This window comes from Nicotiana tabacum, chromosome 18 (genome assembly GCF_000715075.1).
Source record: "Nicotiana tabacum cultivar K326 chromosome 18, ASM71507v2, whole genome shotgun sequence".
In the NCBI taxonomy this organism is placed as follows: Eukaryota; Viridiplantae; Streptophyta; class Magnoliopsida; order Solanales; family Solanaceae; genus Nicotiana; species Nicotiana tabacum.
The window spans coordinates 51,494,417-51,507,854 of NC_134097.1; the positions used below are offsets into that span (position 1 = coordinate 51,494,417).

The 13,438-nt window shown below is 37.6% G+C and overlaps 1 protein-coding gene across 1 annotated transcript; it reads left to right on the top strand.

The window, feature by feature from the left end:
* Positions 1-10,716: 10,716 nt before the first annotated feature.
* LOC107831002 (protein SPEAR3-like) lies at positions 10,717-12,969 on the top strand. Its single transcript, XM_016658716.2, has 5 exons — positions 10,717-11,141; positions 11,274-11,366; positions 12,070-12,137; positions 12,495-12,579; positions 12,662-12,969. The coding sequence occupies exons 1-5, from the start codon at positions 10,941-10,943 to the stop codon at positions 12,776-12,778; spliced, it is 564 nt and encodes a 187-aa protein (XP_016514202.1). The 5' UTR covers positions 10,717-10,940; the 3' UTR covers positions 12,779-12,969.
* The last annotated feature ends 469 nt before the right edge of the window (positions 12,970-13,438 follow it).

Here is a 13,438-nt window from a genome sequence, read left to right on the forward strand (position 1 = left end):
GTGTATAATCCGGGCCCCCTTTTGAACAGCGACATGTAATCCATAGAGCTTTTTGCGAGCAGGGGAAGTTGGCCCTTGTGTGTCGTCATCTCGGGCCAACAACAGCAGCAACAACAGACGTAGCAGCAACCACAGCAGCAGCAGGATGGCGTGGTTATGCTCGACAAAGGGAAGCCCCGGCAAGAGTCCACAACACGATCTACGAGAGCTCTGCCAAACGGCCTTGAGGCCATGAGTCCCAAGCATGATGTTTAGAGATAAAAGAAGATGATAAGAAGAAATGGGAAAATGAGGCAATGAAGGTACTGGATAGAAAAATCAGCGCCAAGGCACCCCCATTTATAGGGGTAACGACACGATCACCAAGGCTTTGGAAGGTTGACCGGCGGATGCAATTACTGCGCTCTTGAAAAATTGAATCGATAGCGGTACACTCACCTCGGGAATCGGCAGCACCACAGGACCACAGGACACCCCGGTTGTCACAAAAGCTTGCGCCACAGGTTGCATCATTGGTGCCACGTCACCATAAGGAGTTCGAGGAGTCAGGTGTCAGAATCATTTCCCATTGCTTCGTTCTGGGAAATGCGAAGACTATCTGTATGCCGCAAAATCAGAAAACTCGATTTCTTGCTATCGAGCCACTTTGAAAGAGTGCCTCAAGACCCCGAGGGCGTGAAGCCACGATCGAGTTCCCTCCCTCGGGGCTCGTCGGGGCCCGACTCAAAGAAGACGAAGGACGAGGCCAGAATAGAAGGGGAAGTTCCCTAGGCACTTGGCTAAGTCTGACAAGGCCGGCCTACTAAGAGCCTACGCAGAAGCGTCACATCTAACCATCACATCTCCATACTTTACACTTAATGCCCATGTACTATAGCCGGGTGCCCCTCCTATATAAAGGGAACTCGCACCACCTTGTAAAGGGCTGATGTTGCTCCAAATATTTCTCCACAAGTGCAATAATCTCTCTCTCTCTCTCTCTCTCTCTTTCTTCTCTCTAACTTGCCCGCTCTCACTGGTTCGAGGTCACTTTAATATTTATCGCTTTCTTACTTGTTCTTCATTCTAACGCTTGGTATTGGCCATAGAGAGCCTTGTTTAATCATATCTTAACTGTTATCCCATTCTCGACTGCCCCCGATAGCTCGAGCTCGACCCAGACGTCAATCCCGAGGTCCCACATCGACCAGTCCTACACCCGGGCAGCCGGCCTATCGGTCCGATCACTGCCCCGTTTAAGCTTGCATTTCATCATTGAACTTCATCTTCTTAGCATCATCTTCTCTAAAAACTAGCATGAAAATAGATCACATATTTTTAGAATCCCATTTACAAATTTAATTGTTGTTACCATTTTCACGGTAAACAAATTCTTATGTCCAAACGCCCGCTAAATGGGGTGACTATTTTATTATATTTGACATTTAAAAGTTAATTATATAGTCTTCCCTTATCTCTTGGTTATTTTAATTTTTCAATTTGTTGTGTGTCATCCTTGTACAGAGTCATGTTAATATGCTCATAATATCTTTTAAATTAAATTATCGATCATATACATTTATATATACTTTTTAATAATCCCAAGAACCACAGAAATTTACACCCAAAGGTGTAACTTAGTGATATATGGAATGGGTAAAAACCATATGAGATCAAAATTCAAATCCCATCATAAACAATAACATTAGATTACTTCTTCTTTTTGTCTGTTCAAATTTTGGTGGACAGAATTATTCGATATTTTTATTGATAGAAAAGAAGCAATTTTCTAATATTAGAATTAGTTGACGTGCGCACAAATTATCCTGACCAACTGAAAACATGAAGAATTATGAAAGAGAAAAGCATGCTTTTAAGTAATTGATGAATTGTTTTCTTGGAATTGCTAGAGTTCACATGTCTGTTTAACTAATCAGAGGGATTCTCTCTTTGCACCACGAAACAACTCATAAAATATATGACCCACGGGTCATGCGTGTAACAGCATGATTAGATTATGGTTTACACTTTACATGGCAACCCCACATCTTTAAAATTCTTCTCCGTTAATAATTACTCAACTCGATCAATTTGTTTTTTTATTTTGGTCCAAAATAGATGTTTATTTATATAATCAAGAAAAAAATTCAATTTGTTCTTATAAAATTACCTTTATGTATATATTCCTAAAAAGTTTTCTTACTCCTCACATTAGATATTTAATTAATGGTAGTTTAGTCATGCTAGGTATTTTTATATAGAATTTAATATTTTCTTAATGGGCATGCCAAAAATAAATTAAACATTTATTGTGGATCGGAGGTAGTAATTTCTTTACCAGCAAAATTTACCCCAGATTTGGGTTCAGATTTTATGATAAATTCCATGATGAATTGTGGAAAAACAAAGTATCCTTCACAACTTCACATTAAATACAATTACAATCCTCAGCTGTGAGAGTTATCTAATACCATACATTTAAAGATTTGATTCTCAATAAATCCTTCTTTTGCTCCTTTCCTTGCATGAGCCTCCTCAGTTAAAAAAATAATATATTTTCATATTAATTAAAAAATAAGAGAGCAGTGGAATTCAAAACTCTTCCATCTTTGCTTGATGTATTGCTTATAAGGTCAAGAAGTTCATTTATCCAAGAAGACAATCCCTATGAAGTAGCTAATAAAGATTTCAAGGATCGATAATTAATTTTTATATGGTCTGACAGTTCTGTATTCCTAAATCTTTTTTTTTTCTTTAGCTTGGTTATTACTCCATTACTTTATAGGTTGGAAATTTTTACTAGAAATCATGTCGATAACTACATTGATGACATAACAGGCAATCTACGTAGATGGAAGAAAATCTTCAGTAAAGAAAATCAAATATGATTATTGACAAATTTAATAGCATTTGCATCTCACGTTCAACATGACCAATTCATTAATTTTCTTCCAATTTTTATAAAAAAGCAGAATTATTAGTTACCATCATAATGGAAAATTATTAGGGTATGGTGCACGCCAATGAGATATCTTCTCCAAATTTGAAGCATATTTGAACCATGATGAAGAAAAGAAAGAAAACTTAAAATTGAATTTTTAAAAAATTCTAACACATAATTGGTATTCAAGAATTAGAGATATTTTTTTCTTTCTAAAACAAAGAAAAAAAGGACAGTCCAATGGATGAAGTATTCTGTGTTCAACAAAGTCGGGGAAAGGATCGTACCTCAAGACTATATTGTAGGCAGCATATTGTAAGACAAACATTAGTGATTAATATGAACGATACTGAGTTAAAACAAAATTCAGGAAACTGTTAAAAGAATAAAGAAATATATCAAATAGTAAAGAATCAGAAATATTCCGAGTCCACAATTTTCTTGTGCGTCCTTAAGGACTTTTAACCCCCTCACACGTTGCCAAGGTAATGGATTAAATCCTCCCAGGATAAAACTGAATAAACCTTCCTGCAACAGTGGCAATACAAACTGCAGGATACCAACGAACACAAAGTACGGAGCAAAATCACACTTACGAATTTCAGAGAGAGAGACTGCGAATTAGGATGCAGTATATTCAGAAAGAAAGAAGTTGTAGAGTCTTTTTCGTATATGGAAGATGCAGCCTTGCCTCATAATTTATAGGCAAATTCAGAAGAGGTGTCTGGAAAGGTGCCTTTTCAGAAAATACGCGGCCTGCCGCGGTTCTACCGCGATCGCGGTCAGAGAGCTTCTCTGATTCTGACTGCCGCGATTCTACCGCGGTCGCGGCTAGTGAGGCCCTCTGATCGTTCAGCAGTGATTTGGCATTTAATTAATTATTAAATAATTAAATAAATTTTGTCCAACAATAATCTTATCGATCATTTGACAAATCCAAATCCAAATCCAAAGCCGAAGCCGAAGCCGAAGCCGAAGCCGAAGCCGAAGCCGAAGCCGAAGCCGAAGCCGAAGCCGAAGCCGATGCCGAAGCCGAAGCCGAAGCCGAAGCCGAAGCCGAAGCCGAAGCCGAGCCGAGCGACGACGACGGCGCGAGGGTTCATTCTCTTCAACTCCTTTTAAGAGCTTTAAGAAGTGAATCTATATATAAGCACATAAATGTGATTGTCCCTCACCAATGAGGGACAAAGTGTAAGACAAAAGTTCACTTCTTCAAATTTTTCATTTTCCCTCCATTTTATTTCCCTCCATTTCCAATTCACACTTCTTCTCTTTTAAAGCCCAATGGCTTAAAGTCCAACAATCCCCCACATGAATGGGAATGGCTGTATCAAGAAACATCATAGATGAAAGCTATGTGATTTTGCAAGTAAGGATTAATTGCATCTGGATAAGTAGGTTTCCCTTTGAACTTTCCGTAGTGAACATATGTCGGATATACTCGGTCAATCGGTAGATTTGATATCTTTGAATCGTCGAAAATAATCTTATCGATCGATCATTTGACAAATCCAAATCCAAAGCCAAAGCCAAATCCAAAGCCAAATCCAAAGCCAAATCCAAATCCAAAGCCAAAGCCAAAGCCAAATCCAAAGCCAAAGCCAAAGCCGAAGCCAAAGCCGAAGCCGAGCCGAGCGAACGACGACGACGACACGAGGGTTCATTCTCTTCAACTCCTTTTAAGAGCTTTAAGAAGTGAATCTATATATAAGCACATAAATGTGATTGTCCCTCACCAATGAGGGACAAAGTGCAAGACAAAAGTTCACTTCTTCAAATTTTTCATTTTCCCTCCATTTTATTTCCCTCCATTTCCAATTCACACTTCTTCTCTTTTAAAACCCAATGGCTTAAAGTCCAACAATCCCCCACATGAATGGGAATGGCTGTATCAAGAAAGATCATAGATGAAAGCTATGTGATTTTGCAAGTAAGGATTAATTGCATCTGGATAAGTAGGTTTCCCTTTGAACTTTCCGTAGTGAACATATGTCGGATATACTCGGTCAATCGGTAGATTTGATATCTTTGAATCGTCGAACTTTTAATGTATACCTAGACAGCCATATGTCACACAACCAACCCTTAACCGTCTTTTGGTTCTCATTGTTGTGTTCGTTTTAGCCATGAACACCGCCTGGTTTCATAAGTGCGTAGAGAATTGGCCTTACAGAATTCTCATTGAAGCGGCTTCTTCTTCTCACTTACATAGGTGATTCCTAAACATGTAATCCTTTAGATTGACATTTTTTGATAAATACTTCATCAAACTTAGGTAATCATTAAAGAACGTGTAAAGTTCTATCCTTGTTACTGAACATTGTCTTCATCACGAGAATGGACCAAAGATTTTGTTTTGACAATGTTGAACCGGTCAATCACAACTTTATTTGAGCTCCTTGAACCTAGATCTCGGAACATCCAAAATTTTAGGTAGAGTTACCGCCATGTTGACTTGTCCTCGGCCATAGTCCCATTCCCTTAGATGATTTCTCAACTCCCTCTCTAGTTAAGCCTTTTGTAAGTGAATCCGCAACATTATCCTTTGATCTTACATAATCAATAGTGATAATTCCACTAGAAAGTAGTTGTCTAACGGTATTATGTCTTCGTCGTATATAACGAGACTTTCCGTTATACATAACGCTCCCTGCCCGTCCTATTGTAGCCTCACTATCGCAATGTATGCAAATAGGAGCCAAAGGTTTTGGCCAGAACAGAATGTCTTCTAAAAAATTCCGAAGCCATTCAGCTTCTTCACCGGCTTTATCCAATGCTATAAACTCTGATTTCCATTGTAGAGCGAGCAATACATGTTTGTTTGGAAGACTTCCAAGATACTGCTCCTCCACCAATAGTAAACACGTATCCACTTGTGGACTTTGTTTCTGATGAGCCGGTTATCCAATTAGCATCACTATATCCTTCAATAACCGCAGGATAGTTATTGTAGTGCAAAGCGTAGTCTTGGGTATACTCCAAATATCCCAGAACTCGTTTCATAGCCACCCAGTGATGCTTGTTGGGATTACTTGTGAATCGACTAAGTTTACTTATTGCACAAGCTATATCAGGTCGGGTACAGTTCATGATGTACATTAGACTTCCCAACACACGAGCATACTCCAATTGAGACGTACTTTCGCCTTTATTCTTCATAAGATGATGGTTTAAGTCAATTGGAGTCCTTGCACTTCTAAATTCCAAGTGTTTGAATTTTTCAAGTACCATTTTCACGTAATGTGATTGAGACAAAGCTAGACCTTGAGGAGTCCTCTGGATTTTAATTCCTAGAATTACATCGGCAACTCCTAAGTCTTTCATATCAAACTTACTAGCAAGCATACGCTTAGTAGCTTGAATGTCGGCGATGTCTTTGCTCATTATTAGCATATCATCAACATATAAGCAAACAATGACTACATGATTTTGAACGTTCTTAATGTAAACACACTTATCACATTCATTAATCTTAAAACCATTTGACAACATTGTTTGGTCAAATTTCGCATGCCATTGTTTGGGTGCTTGTTTTAATCCATAAAGAGACTTAACAAGTCTACACACCTTCTTTTCTTCTCCCGGAACCACAAACCCTTCAGGTTGGTTCATGTAAATTTCTTCCTCAAGATCACCATTTAAGAAGGCTGTTTTTACATCCATTTGATGGATTTGAAGACCATACAAGGCGGCTAACGCTATTAGCATCCGAATAGATGTAATTCTTGTTACCGGCGAGTATGTGTCAAAATAGTCAAGACCTTCTCGTTGTCTAAATCCTTTGACAACAAGTCTTGCCTTGTATTTGTCAATAGTACCATCGTCTTTCATTTTCTTCTTGAAAATCCATTTAGAACCCAACGTTTTATTACCCGGAGGAAGATCAACCAACTCCCAGGTATGGTTGCTCAATATGGATTCTATTTCACTATTGACAGCTTCTTTCCAATATTGTGCTTCTGAGGAAGACATTGCTTCCTTGAAGGTACGAGGCTCATTTTCTAATAGAAAAGTCAGAAAATCTGGACCGAATGAAGTAGATATCCTTTGACGTTTACTTCTTCTTGGATTTTCTTCATTAGACATACCATCTGTTATTTCCTCCCGAGGTCGTTTTGACTTTTGGCAGGTCACTTCACTTTCCTTTTTATACGGATAAATAGTTTCAAAGAATTCAGCATTATCTGATTCTATTATCGTATTAATGTGAATCTCAGGATTTTCTGATTTATGAACCAGAAAACGATATGCCTTGCTATTGGTTACATATCCAATAAACACACAATCAACCGTTTTTGGACCTATCTTAACTCTTTTAGGTTTAGGAACTTGTACCTTAGCTAAACACCCCCACACTTTGAAGTATTTCAAGCTAGGCTTCCTTCCTTTCCACTTTTCATAAGGAATGGACTGTGTTTTACTATGAGGTACACGATTGATTATCCGGTTAGCTGTAAGTATAGCTTCCCCCACAAGTTCGGTGGTAAGCCAGAACTTAGTAGCAATGCATTCATCATCTCCTTCAATGTTCGATTCTTCCTCTCCGCAGTTCCATTAGATTGTGGAGAGTAAGGGGCAGTTGTTTGATGAATAATGCCATTTTCCAAACAAATTTCTTCAAAAGGAGATTCATATTCGCCACCCCTATCACTTCTTATCATTTTGATCTTTTTGTTTAGTTGCGTTTCAACTTCACTTTTGTATTGCTTGAAAGCATTAATTGCCTCATCTTTACTATTAAGTAAATAAACATAGCAGTATCTCGTGCTATCGTCAATAAAAGTAATAAAATACTTTTTCCCACCGCGTGATGGTGTTGACTTCATGTCGCAAATATCTGTGTGAATTAAGTCTAAGGACTTGAATTCCTTTCAACGGACTTATAAGGATGCTTAGCATACTTTGATTCCACACATATTTAACATTTGGAATTAATGCAATCAAATTTTGGCAATACTTCTAGATTTATCATCTTCCGCAATGTTTTGAAGTTTACGTGACCTAAACGCGAATGCCATAAAGTGTTTGACTCAAGTAAGTAAGAAGAAACATTCACTTTATTGATAGGAACTGCTATTACATTTAGCTTAAAAAGGCCCTCATTTAGGTAACCTTTTCCTACATATACATCGTTCTTACTAAGTACAACACTATTAGAAACAAAAATACATTTGAATCCATTCTTGACAAGAAGTGAGGTAGACACAAGATTCTTGCAAATTTCTGGAACATGGAGGACTTGATTTAGAGTCACTATTTTTCCCGACGTCATCTTCAACGCAATCTTGCCAACTCCTTCAATTTTGGCCGTAGATGAATTTCCCATGAAGATTGTCTCGTCGGGTCCTGCGGGGGCATAAGAAGAAAATAACTCCTTGTTAGCACAAACATGGCGGGTGGCTCCAGAATCTATCCACCATTCTTTTGGATTTCCTACCAAATTGCATTCAGACAACATGACACATAAGTCTTCCATTTCATCTTCAACCATGTTAGCTTGATTCTTTTTCTTCTTATCATTCTTGGGCGCACGACAATCCACGGCCTTATGCCCAGATCTTCCACAGTTGTGGCAATTACCCTTGAACTTTTTCTTGCTTGGGTAATTCTTTGGTCCGGAAGCCTTCTTCCTCTTCTTATTTTGTGGCGCCTCCTCAACAACGTTTGCCCCCATTATTGTCGAGGTTCCACGTGACTTCTTTTCAGCATTTTTGTTGTCTTCTTCTATCCTCAGACGAACAATCAAGTCTTCTAGTGTCATCTCCTTCCGTTTGTGTTTAAGATAGTTCTTAAAATCCTTCCACAACGGAGGTAACTTTTCAATGAAAGCAGCGACTTGAAAGGCCTCATTTATGACCATACCTTCAGCAAGGAGGTCATACACAATGACTTGTAATTCTTGGACTTGAGTTATGACGGACCTAGTGTCAATCATCTTGAAATCCAAAAACTTTGCAGCCACGAATTTCTTAAGTCCGGCATCCTCAGTCTTGTACTTCTTCTCTAGTGCATTCCATAATGCTTTTGAAGTTTCCATGACACTATAGAATTGTACAAGCCATCTTCCAAACAACTCAATATGTAGTTTTTGCACAAGAAATCAGAATGTTTCCATGCTTCAGTTACAACAAGTCGTTCATCATCCGGAGTATTTTCAGCCATGACCGGAGGATCCTCCTTGATGAAACGTTGCAAACTCAACGTAGTAAGATAGAAGAGCATCTTCATTTGCCAACGTTTGAAGTCAATCCCGGAAAACTTTCCGGGTTTTTATGCCGGTGCCATAGCATGAGCAGGAGTAGAACGGCTTGTAACAGCAGCAACCGTTCCCGCAACACTTCCATTAGTTTGGTTTTCATTCGTCATATTTCTGTAAAGTTGAAAACAATACAGAACTTGTTAATCAGTGAAGTTTTTGATATCTTCAAACTGAATACCAAACTAACCATACAACACGTAACAATGGTGAAGTTTTTATATACTTCAAACCCGTACGTTTATTATTCCGGCAAAGTTTTTATGTACTTTAAACCGGACATAAACAAAATTATAGGAGTAGAAAGCAACAAGGCTTTAGTCTCCAACAAAGTATAAAGAAAATAATTTCATAATCAACACAGAAACGTTAGTAAATCGTAAAATTCCTTAAGCTTATGAACGATACTGAGTTAAAACAAAATTCAGGAAACTGTTAGAAGAATAAAGAAATATATCAAATAGTAAAGAATCAGAAATATTCCGAGTCCACAATTTTCTTGTGCGTCCTTAAGGAATTTTAACCCCCTCACACGTTGCCAAGGTAATGGATTAAATCCTCCCAGGATAAAACTGAATAAACCTTCCTGCAACAGTGGCAATACAAACTGCAGGATACCAACGAACTCAAAGTACGGAGCAAAATCACACTTACGAATTTGAGAGAGAGAGAGACTGCGAATTAGGATGCAGTATATTCAGAAAGAAAGAAGTTGTAGAGTCTTTTTCGTATATGGAAGATGTAGCCTTTCCTCATAATTTATAGGCAAATATCAGAAGAGGTGTCTGGAAAGGTGCCTTTTTAGAAAATACGCGGCCTGCCGCGGTTCTACCGCGATCGCGGCCAGAGAGCTTCTCTGAATCTGACTGCCGCGATTCTACCGCGGTCGCGGCAGAACCGCGGCCAGTGAGGCCCTCTGATCGTTCAGCAGTGATTTGGCATTTAATTAATTATTAAATAATTAAATAAATTTTGTCCAAAAATAATCATATCGATTGACAAAGCCGAAGCCGAAGCCGAAGCCGAAGCCGAAGCCGAGCGAGCGACGACGACGGCGCGAGGGTTCATTCTCTTCAACTCCTTTTAAGAGCTTTAAGAAGTGAATATATATATAAGCACATAAATGTGATTGTCCCTCACCAATGAGGGACAAAGTGCAAGACAAAAGTTCACTTCTTCAAATTTTTCATTTTCCCTCCATTTTATTTCCCTCCATTTCCAATTCACACTTCTTCTCTTTTAAAGCCCAATGACTTAAAGTCCAACAATTAATTCACGACTCAAACATGCGGCCTATTATGACTTGTTCTAAAACGCAGAAGGTATGTAAAATACAACTTAATAACTGTAAAAGTGAAGGGGTGAAGGAGGTTCGTGGTTGGGACGAAGCGCGTAGGGGAAGAAATGATTTGGTATAAATAATTGCATTAAATTTTAATGAGTCTGATGAGAGGGACAATTACCTTCAAGTCCATGACTAGGACAATAAAAATAATAGAGGCCATTTCACAAAAATGAGAGATAGCTAGGAAAAAGCAAAGAGAGTACAGGACATAAAATCCACATATAAATATAAATACAATCTGATCTAGGCATCCAGCGATGCAATATAATTATATTACTAGATTTGACAGCTTAAAAACCCCTTTTGGAGATCTCTTCTCTCTGCAGATACTCTACACCAAAGGAGCTTCTTCATCTCAAACCACCACTAATTAAATCAAACCTTTGACAGAAGAAGTTGAGCAATTTGTTGTTCGAGAGATGGGAAGTGGTTATTTTGGGGAGCCAAACCTAGGGAATGAAAAATCATATACATCATCATCATCAAGAAAGAGTAAAAAGAGCAATTCAGACAAACCTAAACAGCCACAAAGAGGTCTTGGTGTTGCTCAATTGGAGAAGATTAGATTGCATACTCAAATGGCTTGCACTTATAATTCTTTTGCCACCAATCTCAACCAGGTTTACCTCTACTAAATCTCGATTCTAAAAAAGTTATATGAATCTTCACTATTCATGGCTCTACCGTCTATTTTCTTGACTCGTTTATGTTTTTCTTGATCCTGATTGGGTTAATTGTTTCTTTCTCAACAGGAGGATATGAGACTACAAACACCATATCCATCAATTTCTTATTCATCATCCTCATCCTCATCTTATGGTTTTCCAGCCCACCAAACCATTATGGTACAGCTTCTTCCCTTAGTCACTGAATACTATATATGTTGATTGAATTGTGATCTTAAACTTTCTTTCGAATTCCAATATTATGGGAAAGCATGATACATATATATACATAGAAAAACACATAGGTTTTGGGTTCACATGGTCATATATCCCAGCTATACGCTATCTTGAATCACACTTTGACGTATCATTTCGAGTTGATTTTCTTCCTCTCTTTTTTTCCGGAGAAAATGATATGTTTTCCATGTGTTACCTTGTTGATAAAAGTCATTTTAATTCATCAAATAATGATGTTGTCTATTAATTACTAGATACACACATTATCTTTAGACTACTCTTCATATTTGAATATCATCCCTTCCCTTCCAAGATGAAACATCAGGTGGTGATATATATGTTGTACGTACGTCGCGTCCTTTCTTTTCTTTCTTTGCTGAAAACCCTTTCGGATCATTTCTTTACACGCCAGTGCTGGCAGAAGGATTTCTTGTTTTCTCCCAAATTGATGATGAAGGTGGATTCTAATAGTTTGATGAATTGGATTCTAATTTTAAATATAAAGTTGATGCATGTGCTGATATATTTTTGTGTTATTTTGGGAATATGTGTAGATTTTATTTTTCTGGGGTTATATGTTTTTACGAGATTCCTTTTCACACTCATTGTAAATAACGAGGTGTATAAAATCTTGCTGTGATTTCAGATGGGATTGGGTGATATTGAAAGAACAAATATTAGATATGGAGATTCCCAGCCACCTTCTACTGCTAGGTATTTTATTTCCACTATAAAATTGAATTTGCTGTTCGGATAACTTTTGCTGTTGTATAAAATTGATTTGTACAAAGAGTTTTCCGATACTTGTAATTTTTCCAGCTTTGTGAATGTTTTATATATTGAAGCCTTATCATTGAAAACATGCTCAAACATTCTTCGTTAATTTTTTTTTGGGGGAAACTTAGACAACAAAAATTCCGAAACTCATTTTTCAAGAAAACAAATTAATAGGAGTATTTCATTACGAAAGATTTCAGTGGAACAACATAAATGATTCTACCTCAAACATTTCCATAAATGTTAGTGCACTTTGGCTAATGTTTTTTCTTTTGACATTCGGCATCAATTCAGTACTTGGCATCCTGGTACAGTTTATGAGCCTCAGCATTATGCTCAGCCAAACATGACTAGATGTCTGCTTAACCTACAAGTAGAGGTAATTTGTTGCATTCCTCAACAAACTAATAACGTCTATGTCATAAATGATTGATTCAAAATTTTGGGGCAATAAACTACAGGACTCACTAGAGAAGAGGAGAAAGAAGGACAGAAGTGACTCAATTGGCTCAAGTAGTCAGAATTCTGAATTAAATGCCAGCCAAGAATTAGATTTGGAGCTGAGGCTTTCACTTTGATCGTATAAAGTTCTTCGTGTATCTATTTGCGATTAATTATTAATTAGCTTATGGAGTAACTTTCAAGATTAGAGCACCATTTTGCTTTGACCTTTGCATAGATGCACAAGGGAAATTTGTTAGTCTCTTCTGGAAAAATTGAAGGGAGTTGACTTTTCGTCAAACAATGACAAAACATGCTGTTGCCTGTGTGCTACTGTTCCACTTAAAGGGTGGATTTTATGACTCACAGAGTGTTACTTGATTTATTTTTTACATGTCTTCGGTTCCACGTGTCACACTACTAATCGATCATTTAATATAAACCAATTTTACCCTATACAATGAATAATATCTCTGTACTTTTCATGATTTTGAAATGCTTCCATTCTCTTAAATGCTATTCATCATCAATAACATTCAACTTTACAAAAGAAGAAAACGAGGGAACATAAAAAAAGAGCTTGATAGTTGAATTGATGCTACCTGTGTACTTGAAAGCTAAATATTTTCCATGAGGTAAAAAGAGGGAACATACTATGCGCATTTTCTAACGTTTTGTATTTATGTTGGTGACCTTTTTAGTTTTATTGTATTAGTTAAAAATAAACTCGCCAGATGGGTCAGTACGAAAGAAGTGAAGGATGGCATGTAAAATACATTCGGATCCAAGCATATTAG

What these genes read in the sequence shown, in the direction of transcription:
- LOC107831002 (XM_016658716.2), top strand. Translation starts at nt 10,941, where the DNA reads ATGGGAAGTGGTTATTTTGGGGAGCCAAACCTAGGGAATGAAAAATCA. An exon ending in TTGCCACCAATCTCAACCAG is followed by an intron (nt 11,142 to 11,273) that starts GTTTACCTCTAC and finishes CTTTCTCAACAG; the next exon opens with GAGGATATGAGACTACAAAC. An exon ending in TGCTTAACCTACAAGTAGAG is followed by an intron (nt 12,580 to 12,661) that starts GTAATTTGTTGC and finishes AATAAACTACAG; the next exon opens with GACTCACTAGAGAAGAGGAG.